The sequence below is a fragment of the Acanthisitta chloris genome, unplaced genomic scaffold (genome assembly GCF_000695815.1).
Source record: "Acanthisitta chloris isolate BGI_N310 unplaced genomic scaffold, ASM69581v1 scaffold15659, whole genome shotgun sequence".
NCBI lineage: Eukaryota > Metazoa > Chordata > Aves > Passeriformes > Acanthisittidae > Acanthisitta > Acanthisitta chloris.
In genome coordinates, this window is record NW_008689911.1 from 9,274 (window position 1) to 27,130 (window position 17,857).

Sequence of the window (17,857 nt, forward strand, 5' to 3'; positions counted from 1 at the left end):
TTCCAGAAGGGTTAAAACCCTCAGCAAATGCCAAACAGCACATAGCAGTATCTGAAACCCTGTGAGGAATCCCAGGACCTGCCTATGTTCCGCAGTCTTTATCAGGAGGAAGTTCTACTTGTTTCCTCAAAGGCAATCTCCCCAGAGGAGTGCTGGTATCTCAACTTTTCGTTTGGAGAAGCTCCCACTTTTATGGACTGCATTATGCAATTCAAGAGAGGGATGCAGCAATGGGGTGCTCCAGCCACAAAGTGTTTCCCAGTGTCCAGCAGGTTTTCAGTTCCAGCTGGCAACCAGTGGTACATGAGCAAGGGAACAGAGCAAACATTGTAGCTGTATGTTACTGCAGCCAGCGTTTCATCTTCCAGTTAACTTAAAGGTGAGCAAGAGCTGGTTATTCTAAGGATAGGAGAACAGTGATGAGTCCTTCTCCTTTCCTTACATCTCTGAGGAGTCTTTTTACAGCCAATGGCAACTGTCCTGGACATGTGTCCACTGCAGTTTCCTTCAGAGTGAGTCTTCACTGCTGTCAAATGTTGGATTGCTATGGCCTCCCATATTTCCCTCTACTGTTATTGTCACAGTATCTGAGAAGAAGGTTTCATTCAGAGGTGGCCAGGCTGAGTCCTGCTCTAACATGTGCTGCAGCTTCTTGTAGTGGCTCCTTGAGTGATACCGAAAGGTTTTTTTCAGAAGCAGCCACAGAGGTCTATTCTCAATGACAGCTTCCTGCAAAGGCAAGAGCAAAAGGAAGATTGTAGAGGACCTAGACAGCAGTTTTCCCTCTTTGTCCACAATGCACACATGGGGCAAGTAGTGGAGACCCATACCTCCCACCTTGCCCTGCTCATCCATATCTCTTAAACAGTCTTTTACTGACCACTACTCATCCCAGAGTGTTTTCTAATCCACCAGAAAGCTATGACCAGCTCCTTCTGACAGCCTTCAGGATCTGAGTAGAAAACACCAAAGACTGCCCATATTTCTCTAGCCTGAGCCAGGGCTTGATACATCCCACTCACCAAAGGAAAGAAAAGGTGGCCAGGCTTGAACTCCCTTTTATCTGCTCATTCAGATGTGGAGCTTTGAGGAAAGGGAGTAAAGGTGAGGTAGCACAATAACTCCTCCATCATGGACTGAGGAGGAGGGAGAAAGAGTGAGACTGGACCCTTTTGGCTGTCCAGTTAGTGCTGACCAGTACATTCAGTGAAGCACACTCACCTCGACAAGGAAGGACACAGCAAATGTGACAGCAAGCATTACCACCATGGAGATCCGCCAGGTGGTAGGGGTGCAAACAAGCTGGGAAAAAAGCAAGAGAAGTTGTTCAGCAACATGTTCACAGTAGACACTGGTGGGTACTTGTGTAATAGAACATAGAATCATTTAGGTTGGAAAAGGCTCTTAAGTTCATTGGGACCAACCACTAACCTGACACTGTCAAGTCCACCACTTAACCATGTCTCTAAGTGCCACAACTACACTTCTTTTAAATACTCCCAGGATGATGGCTCAACCACTTCCCTCAGCAGTCTGTTCCAGTCTTTCAGTTAAGATTCAGTTAAGATTTTTTTTCCTAATCTCCAATCTAAACCTCCCCTGCCACAATTTGAGGCCATTTCCTCTCTATCATTTGTTACATGGAAAAAAAAGAGTGACATCCACCTTGCTACAGCCTTTGGTCGGGTAGTTGTAGAGAGAATTAAAGTCTCCTCTGAGTCTCCTTTTCCTTAGACTAAACGACTCCAGCTCCCTCAGCCGCTCCTCATATGACTTGTGCTCTAAACCTTTGACCAGCTTTGTTTCATGAAAAAAACAGAATCCTACACAGGCTACACACAATTGATAAGCTAACATTGATATTTGTTTTGAGCAATTATTGATAAAGACACTTTTAAACCCATGAAACAGCAAACAGAGAAAACCATACACCAGAACTGCACTAGGAAATCTTTCTTACATAAAAAATAGTTTAAAGTCTGAGTATTTCAGCTCCAAACCCAGTTCCAGCTTCCCACAGCTGGCAGTAATAGCTTTTGGGCTGTAGCTCAGATCCAAAATTTGGATCAGCAGTTTCTCCAGGGCTAGGCTATTGCAGAGTTTTTTATTGCTGCTCCCTCCTTTCCTCTTCTCAGTAAACCCAGTGTATTCCCTCCAGACAGCCTGGGCTGGGTGTTTTCCAGTTTTGCAGTTCTCTCCAAAGGCATTTTAACTGCAATGCTAACAATGTCCTGTGTCACCACAGTCCACAAGAGGACTAAGACTTGCTTTAAAGTGCCATCTCGTGGCAGATTCTCTTCTGCTGCTCTGGAAATAGTCACCCATGAGGCAGCTATAGCCGAGCTGTTCGGCATTTAAAACCGAGGCCCATACCCCTGACTATGTTTCTCTTTCCATGTTTCATTATTTACATTCCTACATCGAGTTGTTAACTGTCGTGCAAACATACAGGACTGGAAACAGCATCGTGTTCAGTACTTGGTATTGAAAGCCACCACACTTTATTGCTCTGATTACCAATGTAGTGAAATAATAGCCGTGAGTTGCGTTTCTTCTTTTTTTTTTTCCCTGTGACTTCTACAGCAAGGCATGAGAGTGTCACAGTGGAGGGGGTTAACATCTTCCAGCCTCAACATATTAATTGTCAGGTCTACTGACAACCCTATAGATCTTACGCATGTCTTAGCCTTCCCTCACATTTCCCTTAGGATGGATTCACACAAGGCAACTCCCAGCTTGCATTCTGCCGGACTATATAAGACAAGCCCAACTGGTATTTATTAATCAAGGATCAAGCTAGATCCTTTATTGTCATGACAGCCCCATTAGTCTTTCTCTACAACTGTTCTAACCCCAAATGCTGCTTTGGGAAACAGCAGACTGCCTGAGATTTAGACAGCCTGAAAAGATAGGGGACAGAGAACTGAGAGCTGCTGTGAGTGCTGACTGGCAAATCTTCTTTGCAAGAGGACCTGTGAGCAGAGTAGCACAGTTTGAGAAACACAGCATAGTGCTTTAGTATAAACTTGTAGAGCCTAGTCCTGTTCTTCTCCTGGCTTCACAACTATCAAGCCACCAACACAACAAGCACGGTAAGCTTAGTGATGTAATCTTCTGTTGCATGGACAATGTGCTGAAACAGTCAAATGTTCATGTGTCCAGCTGTCAGAATGCACAGATCTTAGTTTGGAGTTTACCATATCTCCAGAAGGTTCTTCAATCCCATGGCCTAAAAACCATCTCTTTAAATTTTATTTGTCTTTAGAGGTGCCATGTATCCCTGCAAAGGTCTGTGCCTTTGATTAAGAAACAATCCCAGTGCACTTATAATGGGACTGACAGTAGGAAGAAAACCTCCCTTGGGACAATACTCACATCCATCTTAGAGTAGAGATCGTCAATATCAGCAAACACCAAGAAGAGGCAAATGCCCAGCTGCCCTAGGAGCACCAGTATGAACACATCTGAAGGGACAAGAACAAACACATAAACCCATAGGTTTATGAGCAATTTCAGCTGTTTGCCTTTATTACAAAAGATTGTAATAACTTTCTTTATTAAACAGTCCCCAAAAGAATCTATGACAGGAAGGAACTTTGAGCAAAAGAAAAATAAACAGAGTAAATCCCCAGCTTTACTCAGTCAAGTAAAAATATGTGAGGCTGGAACAAGCCTTGTAGCAACAGATATAAAACACTCAATGGGTATTTTGAACATTTGATCTGACCTCTTATATTCGAGAAGCTTTACAGCCTTTCAGTGAGTCTTTCTCTAAGCTCAGTAGCTGTTGTCATTAAAAAGAATGTCCAGGATATAGTCTTGCTCTCATTAATATGATTAGGAATGCTAATGCCAAAGCTAATGCTCAGTGATATTAATTGCTTTTGATCAGGATCTAAAGAGTTTAAGTAATGGAGAATCTATTACCGTCTCCATCTGTAGGCAATTCATTTTCTCTTCAGCTGGCATGAACCAAACTTCACCCTCCACCCAATCATTTTGTTTTGTTTGATTCTGGGAGACTAATGTGCCACTTTTCCACTACCTGAGAGCAATGTTCCCTCCTCACTATTACTATAGTGAAACAGCAAAGCCAGGAAACATGCAGCATTAACTTATCACTTCAACACAAAAAGAACTGCAGAGAGCTTTGCCTGAGAGACTCCTGCAGGATTTGCCCCATGCAGAAAAACAACAGCTCTCCTATGCCTCACTGCAACTTCTGCAACTGTCACAAACATATGTGATCATCTTCTCTCTACATAACAGTCTTTCAGAGGCAGAAACCCTACTAGACTTCAGTACAGCCCTTTCAAGTTATTGCCTCCTTTGAGGTTTCCTCTTTCAAAAAATTACTGGTCATAGAGTTAACAAATGCTAAATGTCTCTGGTTCTGGAATGGGAAACAGGGTTCTGCAAACATGCAGATTTCATGGGATTTTTTTTCTGAGATGGGCCCAAAAGAATGCACTGAATGTGAGTTATCTCAATTAGTGGTCAGCCAGGAGCTTGGGGAGTCAGGTATAGGGTTCTTCCAGGGTTATTCTAAAGATTAAAGCAAGGTGAGATCACCTATTCCCTTCTTGAGATGTCTCATTCAGGATACCTTAAGTAACGTGATGCTTTTGCTAGCTAACACCACCTTCCTGCTACACCTTTTGTCTGTTTCAGAAATCCAAATGCCAGGGCCAAGATTTTAGCAGTACAAAAGTGCAAAGCATGGGCCCAGTTCACATAGCTGCTGTCATAGGATGCCACTGGCACTAAATAGGTGTCTGAAAAGGTGGCCTTTAGTCATTTAGAAGTCTAAATTTTTTGGTTGGCATAATTTCGGTCAAATTTTAATTTTTCCCTAGTGAATTGACCTCCCGAGCTGACTTATATATCCCTTTCTCTCTCCCCATACTTACAGTTTGTGTAAATGGGTTGCCTGAAAGGCTTTCCCTTGGAAAACACTAGAGCTACAATGAGGCAGTTGATGGTACTTAGCAGCCACACAGTGGTGTTTTCATAGCTCTTGAAGCCATTGTCTGTTTGCTCATGGGCTCCATCTCTCACCCCATGGAGTCCCAGGCTGGAGGAAGAATTCTCCATGTCGTTGTTCATTGAGAGGCAAGCACTGAGAAAGCGTGTCCCACTGGTCAGTGAATGATCATTGTCCTGGTGATTTCCCCCAACTTCTACTACAGCTATCAGGACTCCTCCCTCGCAGCCACAAGGTAGGTTATTGACAATGACCTCAATCTCACCCACTGAGTTCAGCTTGCTGAACTTGTCAGAGCCTGAGTTCAAACCTACTCAGATACTCTGGCCTCTCCTTCAATCAAATCCTGCTCTTTGTGCTCAGCAGAAGCATTCTCACCTCATGCACTGTGCTGCATGGCAGATTGCTGGAGAGCATAGGGACCCACAGACAGCACTAGTTAAACTGTTTGTACTCTGTGGGAAGCACAGGATCTGCCTGCAGCTGCTGATCAGCTCTGCAGTTAAGCTGTTCAATAGTATCATGAAGACCTGTCCCACTAGGTCTGCTCTGTGCTATCTAGAGTCCCAAGAAGGGAACCTACCTGTGTATATCGGTCTTAGAATACCAAGGCTGCTCCTGGACGACCACAAATCCAAAAATCTGCATGCTGAGGCTGAAGAGGATGTTAAGTACAACCGAGAGCAGCAATGGGGGTGAGATGAGCTGACTTGGAGGCCTGTAGGGAACCAGCTTTGGATAGGCAGCTGTGAAACTCACTGAAACATGCACAAACATGTTTACTGGTGTGTCCAAAATCAAGCAGTGCTGCTGTAGATTATTGACTGTTATCAATGGCCAGCACTTTTTTACAGTCTATGTTATTCTTTATAATACATACAAAGACTATATCAAGTGCAAAATACACAGTTGTTTTCTTATAAAAATCTTACTGACACAGAAGAGGTTAATTAATGGCATCTGACTATCATGAGGCATTTTTTGAAAACAAAACTAGATTTTTATTTTATTTGGCTACTGTCATGCCCAAGGATATAAACATATGCTCTCCTGTTCTCTTCTTGCCACTAGTCACCTGTGGCTTAGGATTTTCTGTTGCCCATGTTCTGTGCATCCTCCTGGACTAAGCACCTACTGCCTGTTTATTTGAGCTGGAGGAGGACTGCACTAGCTGACACAACAGGTTCCCCTCTGTTCTTATGTTTAACAAAGTTACCCAGACTTTGAGTAAAAGAGCTATACAGAAAGCCTTGATGCAATGTTCCAGATGGGCTGCTTACAGCAATGTAGCTTTTGGCACTTGGCATTTTGGCTGACCCTTTTAGCCTTGATTTAATCAAAACCTCTTCCTGTTGCCAACACAGTTCCAGCAAGGGTGGAACACACCAGGATGTGGTTTTGCTATGTGATTTTCATGGCCCTGTCCTTGCTATTCCTGCTTCTAATCATCTTCCTGCATTTTTTCCTATCTCAACAATGTTGTCTTCCTGCCTCAGCACTGGTTTCCTTTCTTATTGCAAATGCACCACTAAGAATTACCCATCTAACTTCAGAGCTTTTCTCAAACAAGACTCCTCTTCTACTAATCTAAACATCCTGTACTCTATGTAGTCTCCCTTTACTTCCTTTCTGTACATAAAATTATGCATTTCCAAGGAGGTGAAAAATATTTGAGATCATTCATTAATACATAGGATGACTTACTTGTTACACCAATTACAGTGGTAATAGCCAGATCTTGGAACAAAAATTGGTAATTCCCAAAGGAGTTTAGTTGCTGAAAAGAGGAACACAAAGAAAAAAAATCACAAATCAGATATTTGCTGTGGGCTTGTTTATACTGACTGCAGAATACTGTATTATATCCATGGAGCTGATGCTCTGCTGTTTGTTCTGAAATGTTATTCTGTGGATAAGGAGACCACACATTTCACCACCCTGCCAATAGTTTTGTCACCACTGCACCCACAGTGAATACTTTCATTTTACATGTTGTTCAAACTAACTGTGCTTCTAGTTCACTCCATGCAAAAGAAAAGAAGGCTATTTGAAGAGACATGTTTTCTCACTGCTGGGTGACTTGTGAATGAAAACCCTCCTCTCCATCTGGGAAGAAGCCATGCAGAAGTGGTTTAAGGCACTCCAGAGGACTTGCTTACTGTCAAGTTAATTCATGCTTTAAATGTTGAATAAATTGCAACAGCATATGCTTACAGCAGATTCTTTTCACAGACATATGCCCTCATCCAAAACACTGTTCAGTATCTCAGCCTTCTTTTTGCCCAGCTTGTATCTTGAGCCCACTTGCTGAAGTTAATGCGAAGAATCTTTCCAGTTTTCAGCTGAGGGTACAGAAGGACCATATGATCATGCCACAGAAGTTTGCAGCTCAGGTAAAGGAAAAACTCCATATCCTAGTTTTATTGTGGCTTTATGCTCTGTTTATCCTACAAGAGAGTATAGTAGCTCATCCATCCAGTTCTAGTCAACATGTTCTCAAGACATACCCAGTAAAGCAGGAGAACACCAAGGTACTGAATTGTGCTGTACAGTGCCATATACTTGAACATGCAGAAGGAAGTGACAAGAGCAGCACGGCCTTCCCTGTGTGAAGACATGAATAAAGGACAGCAATTAGGTGATGGGTCTGCTCCTGTTGCCAGTCCTCTCCAAAAGGCTGTTGGAAGACAAGGTATGTGTCACAAGCAGTGAAGTCTCTGCCAGTATCTTGCTGGAAGGTGAAATAAATAAAATCTGGCCTGAATGAGTGTAAAATTTTCACTTGATGTCTTGTTCTATGTTCTGAAGACTACACTTTACCCCAGCAAATTTTCCTGCTGGCATTAATAGCGTGGGTAACAACTCTGTATGAGAAAAAACATACAAAGCCAAGCAGTTGCTCCAGAAGTTCAAACTCACAAGTATAGTATCCAGCGAGGGTAACATACTCTCCTCAGTTATTCATCTGCCCCAGTAAGCAAAATCAGGATCCTGGCTAACAGATGCCAAGTTTTGCTTGCATAGGGTATCAGAGGCAGGACCTGACAGTAGTGTACATTTGGTTCAGCTTTATGGAGCACTGTTCATTTTGCTATTTTTTTTGCATTTAAAATACTAATGCCATAAAACCCACCTGTAAATGCCCTTCTCCTGTAATTTTGAGGCATTTATTGTATCCTAAAGGATTTTTAGATGGAAACAAGGCAAATAGTAATTTCAAGGTCAAAGACATTTATTTTTCTCTAGATCTGCACATTGCGGCTTGGTGGGACCACCCAACAATAGTATTTGAGAGGAGTGGGAACTGTCTCCTTTATGAAAAAGGAAACAAAAATCCATGCTTACCTGATTAGCTCTGGCACACAGGCTATGCTGGGGGTTCGTGATGTGAAAGGTGAAGCCACTGATGCCTCCTGCTCCGACAGTGATATTCCTGCATGCGCCACTTTCAAAGCCTGAAAGTCACATTCATCTTCAACACCCACAAACCAGGAAGACACAGCAACTGATATGTCAGCCAAGAAGTGGCCTCTTATTACAAGATGTGTTCTGTGAACAGCAGCTTCTCTTCACTCCCTGGATATGCTCTACCCAGAGGGCTCCTCCAGTGACATGTGGCTGAGGCATCGGGTCCAGGAGAAGAAAGGGAATGACAGTGTGGAAAAGTCCATTTCCCACAGACCCCAAAGCCATCCACTACCAGCTGCAGAAGACAGGTTTGACTCTGCCTCCTTTGTCAGCAGTTATTTGCTGTCACACTTTATGCAGATAGCCTAGGTTCTCTGCTTGCTTTCCCCAGGAGAATCCTTGGGACTTTGTGTTGTAGTGAGTGAGTGCTGCACTGCTGAGGTGGCATTGCTCTCCCTGCCACAAGGATGTGTGAAGCCATGGAGAGATCTTAACTTGCTCAGAAGGGAGTTACGGGTCTCTCCTGGGCATGAAACCTTCCTTTTGGAAAAAGAAAAAACAAAACTTTCCTGCACTTATAAAATGTGCGTTTACAGTAACCTTGTAGGGCTAGAGCTGCTCCTCCATGGAAACTCCTCACCTGTCTTCTCCACCCGCAGACACTGAAGATACTGACAAAAACCACAGTGAGAGAATCTTCTGGTGATTTTTGCAAAGAAAATCAATCAGTCCTTGAGACCACAAACTGCAAAAATCTCTGCCTAGGACAGCTCTTGCATGGTAAGGACCACACTGTGGGATCAGGTCTAAATCAATACTGGTTACAGTACAGCTGCTCTGTGAATAAGCAGAGCACTTCCACCTCCAGCATGTGCTCAGGTCAGGAGGTTCTACTGGCATTGCATTAATTTTTCATTTTTAAAATAAGTACGTTGTAAAGAATTTTCACTTACCCCACAGTCATTGGCTCCATCTCCACACATGCCCACAAAGTAACTAAAAAACAAAGTGACCTACAGTTCAGTTCCGAGGAAAGTGAGGAATCAGCCTGCTCCAAGTGAATCATTTATGCAAATCACACCAGCTTCTTGTTAAAAGCCTTTCTGCAAAGCTGAAAGACTGAAATATAAGCCCAGGACTCTGGACTATGCATGGGCCTTGGATTTGCACCTCAGATGTGCCTACAGTAAGGAGTTTTTGCTGTGATGGACTGAAGAACACATTAGCATGAAGCGTCATGTTCACTACAATAGGCTCAGTCTGCAGCCCTCCCTGGGTTTAAGGTCATTCACAACAGAGGAAAAGGCTAATGGGGACAGCCCTGCTCAGAAAAGAAGGGCTGCAGGCACTGGAACCTCATGTCCACTGGGAAGAGACATGAATGGGGACTCTGCTTTGGGGTCCAGTATTGCCAAAATCTCCTGGGGCAGACAGAGACTGACAGAGGCAGCTGGAGCAGATGGAAAAGGAGAACATGGATTTAACAGGGTATCTGGAGACAGCTCCCCACCCTGAGGCTGAAATAACCTTGTGGAATGATAAGCCCTAAAAGCAAGGCCTGAATTTCAGTGCAGAATTTCTCACTGGAAGGCATTGATGGTGGTCCAGGGAGGCCAGAGTGCTCACACCAGGCTGATAAACTGAAACAGCCTAAGACTCTCCTTGCTCTAGGGCAATGCCAGGGGCTAGTCAGATGAGGTGAAGATGTAGGTCTTCAAAAGACTTGGAAACAGCGGAACAACAGGCAACATGATGCCTGGGACTTAAGAATATATGCACACCTCTGTGACTGTGACAGGTTGCCAAATCAGCATGGAGTTCAGTGTCTCTTTTTTAACAGGCTTTTGGAATGTAATTGCCAAGCTGTATGTCTGTGGAAGTTTCAGATTTGTGCCTTTCCAGGAAATGCTATGCTAGACAAAAGCTAGCTCTTACCAGACTGTGTTCAAGCCTGCAAATTCAACTAACATTTTCTAACTCATTATGGACTTACTCCAGCTTTTGAAACTCTTCTACAAGGCTGGATTTCTGACCAGGAGACATTCTAGCAAAAACTGTTCCAATCAGCAGGAGAGGAGGAAAAAAGAAATTATTTTTAAAACACCTGAGGTAAATTATTTCAGGGATAATCTGGGATAGAAATCATGAAAAAAAAATCACATTTCTAAACAACTGATGCTAGAGGCAGGAAAGGCTGATGATCAAAGATGAAAGGTATCTAAATCAGTATTTTGAAAAAGTAACAGTCACAATAAGGACAAGAGGTCTGGTACATCATTTGTGACCAAATTATTTTTAAAACACCTGAGGTAAATTATTTCAGGGATAATCTGGGATAGAAATCATGAAAAAAAAATCACATTTCTAAACAACTGATGCTAGAGGCAGGAAAGGCTGATGATCAAAGATGAAAGGTATCTAAATCAGTATTTTGAAAAAGTAACAGTCACAATAAGGACAAGAGGTCTGGTACATCATTTGTGACCTAACAAACACAGGTTACCAGGCAAGTAGCAGAGAATTCATGAGACTATCCTCTCCATGAAACAAAACCCAAGCCATGCTGAATCACATATGTAATACCATGTTTTCTCCTGTATTCCAAAACAGGATAGAATCAGTGCTGTGCAAGGGCCATGCATATAGGCACAAATATTTTAAGTCATGTCCTCACACCATGAGGCAGGTCTGCTCTACTCACGTACAGTAAAAAATCCAGATATTTTCAGGTCCTTCTCCATATGTTAATATCAGAGATTGATCCAGCCCATAAGTATTTCAGGGTTAGGATTGTTCCCAAAAGGTGTTCTGGTATAAATCTCTTCAGCTAATTATACCAGGACAATCCGAATCTCCTAATGGCAAGCCTACCCCAGTTAAATAATGAGGACAATCTGAATCTCCTGAATGGCAAGCCTACCCCAGTTAAATAATCCAGATCTTACCTTTGGAAGTAAGTGCCTGAAATGCTGTTCTACAATTTGGTAAGATTTTCCACTCATGGCAAAATGATACTGGCCTGATCCCAATGCCAGTTTGATTCTTCGCTCAGTCTGACTGGCATCCTCCTATAAAACAAGACAGAAGCCCAGACCCTCCAAAGTTACCCTGTGCATTTACACAGGCACTACTACAGACAAAGTAAAGGACACAGCAGAGGGATGGCACTTTTGAAGACTCTGGGAGATCTGGGTTCACGGCCCATTGCCTTTGCCTGAATTTGTAAAGGGATTTAGGCATATAATGCCATTAATTTCGGTGTGAACTGGGTGCTTCATGTATCTTAAAAGCTGTCTCTCCCCATTGCTGCATTTGACAGAATTTATGCAACAGTGCCAGCCTGGTGGGCTTCACTGTGAGGGCAAGACTTTCTGCAGTGAAATACAGTGAAGATGCTGCTTGGGATGAGGTTTGGTAGAAAGGAGTCCCTCAACAGCCATGCAGAGATTCCCTACCATCTGTCTGACTCTAATACTTCTCAGAGAAAGGTCAACACTTTCAGACTTACTTGTTAGGAAGAAATTAACTGGGTATTGTCCCAGTTTCTCTGTGGAGATGCTTGATGAAATAAATTTCCCAGGGTAGCTTGCCTATGTTTCACTTTGTATATGCAATTTCTCAACAGCTAATCTGTGTTTTAATTCTGCAGGTACAGGGAAGTGCTAACTCTCTACCTGCTTGAACAGGGTTGTTTCATTCAAAGCACCTCCACAGATATGAAGTCTGCATCTATGCTATCAAATTTGCCTCACAGGGTAATCAAGCATACTTTCAGCTGGCATCAACTAAGCATGAGGGCTAGAGGCAAATCTTCACTGGATTTCTGCAAAGCTGTTCTCAAACCTAGCTAGGCAGTTAGCAAAAATGTGTTCTCAAGATAATATGCTAGGAAGTAAGCTCTAGGGGAGTATATTTTTATAAAGTTCCCTTCTATTTAAACACTTTTCTAGCACATATTCTGACATGCAGACGATGGTGAATGACAGGTCTCTGTCATAGTAATATAATCCCACTGCCTTATTTAAAGCATTCCAGCTTAGTTTGTTTTCCTGCTGCACAACACCTGCTTCTTATATGCTCACCAGGCTTCTGTAATCTTCAATTTTGTTTTCTTCTAGTGGTTTCCAGGTTATGGATGCTGCAAAAGATCCAGGCACTTTGTCTGCTTCCACAAGAATCACTCTGTGTGTTGGAGAAATCATCCCAGCATTTTTAGCAACAGTTACAGCTGTCTGAATGTTGTCACCTACAAAAAAAGCAAGGGTAGTGTTATCTAAAAATTTCTGCAGTGAGAATTTGTTTATGGAAGAAACATTAGCCTCTTTCTGAATTCCAAGTTTTCCAATATATCCACAAGGATCAGTAAGATTTCAGTGTCTGTGCCTAAGAAAGTTTTTGATAAAAATAAAAACTTTGCAGATAAGGTCTGTCTCAATATTTAAACCCATTTTCATCTGGAAAAGAAATAATTTCATCTGGAGGTGAAGTGTTTTCATCTTCAGCTGGAGAAAAATCCATATGAGGAATGTGCTCCTAGATTATTTGTTTTAGATAGAAAACAATATGGGATTCACTGCTAAGTTGCTGCTACTATCACTGACTCTCATCAATTGGCCTTAGGTGGCTTTGGTGTATGTGTGCTGAAAGGGGTGAGGCCCAAGAAGACAAGATCTGTGTGACTCCTGGAAAAATGCCTTTGGACCATGGAAAGACTGGGGAGTATTCTATCCAGAGCTAAACCATTCCTTCAAGAAAAAAATGGGATAAATAGGAACTGGTAGGCATGATTTTGCAGATCTCATAAGGTTTGGTGATTTGTCCTGACACTCATGCTCCATCTCTGCTCATTTATAACAGGATTTCCGGAGGCCCTGTAAAGAAATGATCTTGCATGACATGCCTTTATCATGTACCTGACACAGCCTGGTGAAGTTGTCAGGGACAACATGGTTCAGCTTATGCCATTATTACAAGACTGATGCTTCTTGGACTAAATATCTGTGCCTTTCTACCAGTGGTGGTGACAAAGTAGCAGACTGTTCACTTAAACATCATTGAACAACCTCTCTGGGAAAGTGGCCACATAAATAATCCACACTTTTTAAATACCTGTGACCATAACACTCCTGATGCAGGCAGCACTGAGCTCTTCCAGGACAGGCTTTGTCTCCCTCTTTAATCGATTCTCCATTATCAGCAGACCCAGGAATGTCAGATCGGATTCTACCTCCTCCCTACCAGTGAAAAAAAGTCAGACATTTAATTCTTCTTTAATTTGGTTTTGCATTGAATTTGCTGATAGCCAGTTATAACTTATTTAATTCTTCTTTTTGCCTTTAATTTGGTTTTGCGTTGAATTTGCTGATAGCCAGTTATAACTGTTAACCATCCTACCTAACCAAAAGAATTAAAATTGTTTGTTTTCAGCAGTCCCAGGCTGTCTGTCTTTTGTGGAGCTATTTCAACACCAGCAGAACTTGCTTCCCACTGGCTGCAAATAGTATTGGTTGTGTATGGAGAATCTTCACTTGATTTTTCATCCTTCTTTTCATCCCTTGTTCTGAAAAGGGAGTTCAGTACATAGCCAGCTTCCAGCCCATGTCTGCTTAATTACCAAATCAAAACAGCCCATTTCAACCTACCTGCTCCACATACCAACATGAAGCCTGATGGATAAGTTAGACTGTTTTCTAGCCATGCACTGCTTTTAGCCAACATGAAAAAGCACATGGAATTCCTGCAGAATTCCCAAACTGTGGTGGTCTGATTTGTAAAGTTCATGCATCCTACTCATTCTATTTGAGGACTATATGACAAAGAAACACCTCAGTAAATATATCTGCTCCTCTTGACAGTAGAAGCTGAGCAAAGAGCATGTATGAACTCCAGTTCTGTCTTCTCCTAGTGTTTTCTTTACACCTGTATTATTTCTTTTTTACAGTTGAGAACAGTATATGGTAAACAGTCCATCCCTGAGTCATAAACTAGATGTCTCTCAGGGAGACATGGTTGACTCTGAAGAGTCTGAAAAGAAGAAAAGCTTATTTTAGCCACTGCAGTAAGGAGGATGTGATGTCAAACACTTGCATGGCAGTCAGAGTAACTGACATGGGTGATGCCTGAATAGTCACTGCACTCACTGTGGATCTTCTGTTTGACCAACAGCTTTCTCTTTCCTCCTGGCAGTATATACATCACACATGCTGTAAGTACACACACAGCTGCAAAATCTGGGCCATATCACACACATTTACTCACTGGGTTAGAAAGGTCTCTTATGACACCTGTCACAGGAATTAAATAACCACTTATGCTCTGCCTCAGTGTCACTGGCCCTTTCAGCAAAGCAAAAAGCTCTGTGAAAGAGTAAGTGAGCCTCATCTGGATTAGGACCTGCAGCTAGTGAAGAGAGAGGACAGCAGATACTCAGTAACTAGGTATTTCAGAAGTAATGTTCCTGGAGTATCACAGGCAAGAGGTAGAGGGATTTGGGTAAATGTACATGGATTCGAGTGTAGGTGTTCTTATGTGAGGCTTGCAAAAAACTAATACCATAAGCATAGTAGAAGAGTTTGCTGGCTTCTCTAGAAAGTACAGATAGCTAAAGCTAGAAAGCTAAAGGATTGGACCAAGACAGCAGGAGAAGATAGTTTGCTGACTTTGACTGGGCTAGGGAACAGTAATGGGGGTCATCTGCTGCCTTTGCTCAACCAGGGAGTCTGGATAACAAAACCAAAGCAAACCAACCAATCAAACAACCAAAAAAACCCAACAAAACAAAAAAAAACAACAAAACAACAAGAAAAAGAGACTTCTCTTCAACTGAAAGCCTGGTTCAATCTGTAAGAAGACTGGTAGGAATAATGCACTGAAGGAGGGGTGTACTAGTCTTCAGTGTGTACTAGTTATGCTTCCTATGTGAATCCAAAGTTGACAAAGTTAAGAAATGTGCAAGGATTCTGGCCATGTGCTATAAGAGTGCCCTCTACCCACTCTCAGACCTATAGCCAGGTTTAACTCAGGTTCCCTCTGGCCCAAATCTAAAAAATCCCTGTACTACAACCCTGCTCTTGGCAGGGGTAGTGTGGTGATGGCACTGTGAGGCACCACTAGTCCATGGCTGAATGTGGCTAGAAGCAGCAGTCTGTAACTTACCTTGTTAGATCAGTAGGTGGCTTCTCTGCCTGCAGAGACTTACATGCCAGTCCGATGACTCTAAAGCCCTGTGCTGTGTAGAACAGAAGCTTGCTTTCAAAGTTTGATGGGACTGTGCAAAAGAGGAAAAGATAGTTCATTAGGGCATTTGACTGCTAATAAAGGAAAGCCTTGGAGCAGTGAAAGTTTATGTCTCCGAGGGAAGATGGGCCTAGAGTCTGCAACAGGGCAAGGATATCAAGGAAAGGTCCTGAACTGAACCTTGCTCAATAAGAAAATCATTGCTTCTCCTTTGTCATTTTGCACTTAGGGTCCTAAACTATTCTGCAAAGACTTACCTTCTTCCAGTGTGTCATGAAGGAGCTGTGCTCTTCTAGCTGACTTCCCAAGGTTTGGAGAGAAAAGAAAACTTGGTTTTGTGTCTACTGGACTAGTAGAAAACTTTTCTCAATATCTATTCAGGCAGAGACTGCATGCTTTGTACAAGACTTGGCACCTACTTTTTTTCTCGTTGTTCTTTGCTGAGAAGGACTGTATTAGAGCTTAGCCTTAGAGCACAACAGAGACTTTTCAGGCTGAAGTATAAAGTTCTAGACACAGAAATCTCATTTGGACTTTCCACTTCATTGCACCATCAAAAGTCATTTGTACATATGTGTTTCTTGAAAGCATTTATAAATGTTAGTTACCTGTTTCTGCTCTACATAGCATGGCTATGACTTCTGGAGCCCCTTTTGTAAAGACCTGTTGATCCCCACCAATTTCCTGAGCAATGACAGACATTCTTTGCAAGGCTGAAGAAAATGGAAACTGATGTAAAATGGTAACTCCTTCCACTGGGGCCTAGGAGAAAAGCAAGTGGATTACATACTGCAGCAAGGATTTTAAACTCAGGCCAAAGGATTTTAGGTCTGTTGTTTGGGCCATGGTAAGAAGCTACCCATGTACAGTGGGCTGATTTGTCACAGTTAGACAGAAATGTCCTGTATATAAACAGGAGATTATATTTTTACATAAATATTTATCTTAAGCAGTAGGAAAAGTTTGCTGACAGTTTTGGCAGACTATTAGATGCAATTTACTGAAAGGAACTCACTAGTCCTGTTTCTTTAACAAGACTCTGATAGGTCTTACACTGGTCTTGCAAAGGGAAAATGGATGTCTGAACTCTTCCCCAGCGGTGTATGTCACCAATAAGGGTCTGACATCAGCTACCAGACTCCACTGCAGTCCCAAATGCTTTTAGAGATCTTCACTGCTCAGCTGAGTTTGGATTGAGTCTCAAGCCACCAGGATAAGCAAAGCCCTGAGCTGGACAATCTGTCATCCAGCATCTCCCTGCTTCTGGTGTGAGCAGCAAGCTCCCCCAGGCATCTCTTTAATCAGAGACAGCAAGGCTATCTCTCTACAGGTGGTAGAGAAAAGATGAAGTGTGGAAGACCTCTCTTTGACTAGGACCAAGCGTTTCACTACTAAAACGTAACTCTTACACTGACAGTTTAACTTGATCATGAATGTTAATCTTGCAAATAGCTTACACAGGAGGCTTTAGGTCCAGGTCTAACAACTGTGGCATGTGTGGATCCTTGACCTTCAATTTGGTGTCTGCTGGAATCATCTATCACCTGTGTAATGAAAGACAAAAATATTTCAGATCACACCAATAGATCCATTTAGAGCTTTTCCTTCCCTCAAAACAAGGAATCTTACTAATTTCTGCATGGGATCTGTCTGATGTCACACTAAAATATTCCAGTATTGAAAAACCCACTGCCTTTCTTGGCAATCAAATCCAAAGTCTCACCAGGTTTACTAAGACACTGCTGTACTCTTGCACAGCAAATAGATTATGTTCTCTCACTGTCAAAAAAAAATCTTTTATTCATTACAACCCACTTATACGTACAAAAATCTTTAGATATAACATAGACCCAATGGGGAAATAATACACAAGAATTTGTATTAATGTAGAAAGTACCATACTCTGGTTTTGAAGTATTCCACAAATCAGCTGGATTTTTTAATCTTCACCACATGATTGTGAGGAGCACAAATATTTTATGGTGTCAAAGGGCACTTGATTATTCCTGTTCCACAGCAATTATTTAACAGGATTCCTGTTTCATTTATAACTCTGATGGGTGTCTGCCTAAAAATGAGATGGCAAGGTGATCCCCCCAGGGAAAAACATCCTCTAATTCCTATCATTAGTGAATAGTTAATTCCTTGAAACTTGTTGGGTTTACATATTTTGCAGATCCAAAACCAGACAGGTGTTAAGTAGGGATGTTGTCACCCACAAAACTAGCT

At 42.3% G+C, this 17,857-nt stretch overlaps 1 protein-coding gene across 1 annotated transcript in view; it reads right to left on the bottom strand.

The window, feature by feature from the left end:
* Positions 1–507: 507 nt before the first annotated feature.
* LOC103808812 (probable cation-transporting ATPase 13A4) overlaps positions 508–17,857 on the bottom strand; it is a 40,476-nt gene continuing 23,126 nt past the window's right edge. Inside the window, exons 15-30 of the mRNA XM_009081615.1 lie at positions 17,086–17,172; positions 16,237–16,390; positions 15,548–15,659; positions 13,502–13,626; positions 12,475–12,638; positions 11,338–11,460; positions 10,386–10,465; positions 9,346–9,388; positions 8,330–8,439; positions 7,492–7,588; positions 6,689–6,761; positions 5,568–5,742; positions 4,911–5,119; positions 3,376–3,464; positions 1,222–1,302; positions 508–729 (exon numbers count right to left, since the gene is read on the bottom strand). Coding sequence (XP_009079863.1) covers positions 508–729; positions 1,222–1,302; positions 3,376–3,464; positions 4,911–5,119; positions 5,568–5,742; positions 6,689–6,761; positions 7,492–7,588; positions 8,330–8,439; positions 9,346–9,388; positions 10,386–10,465; positions 11,338–11,460; positions 12,475–12,638; positions 13,502–13,626; positions 15,548–15,659; positions 16,237–16,390; positions 17,086–17,172 — 1,944 coding nt within the window. The remainder of the gene's footprint in view (positions 730–1,221; positions 1,303–3,375; positions 3,465–4,910; positions 5,120–5,567; positions 5,743–6,688; positions 6,762–7,491; positions 7,589–8,329; positions 8,440–9,345; positions 9,389–10,385; positions 10,466–11,337; positions 11,461–12,474; positions 12,639–13,501; positions 13,627–15,547; positions 15,660–16,236; positions 16,391–17,085; positions 17,173–17,857) is intronic.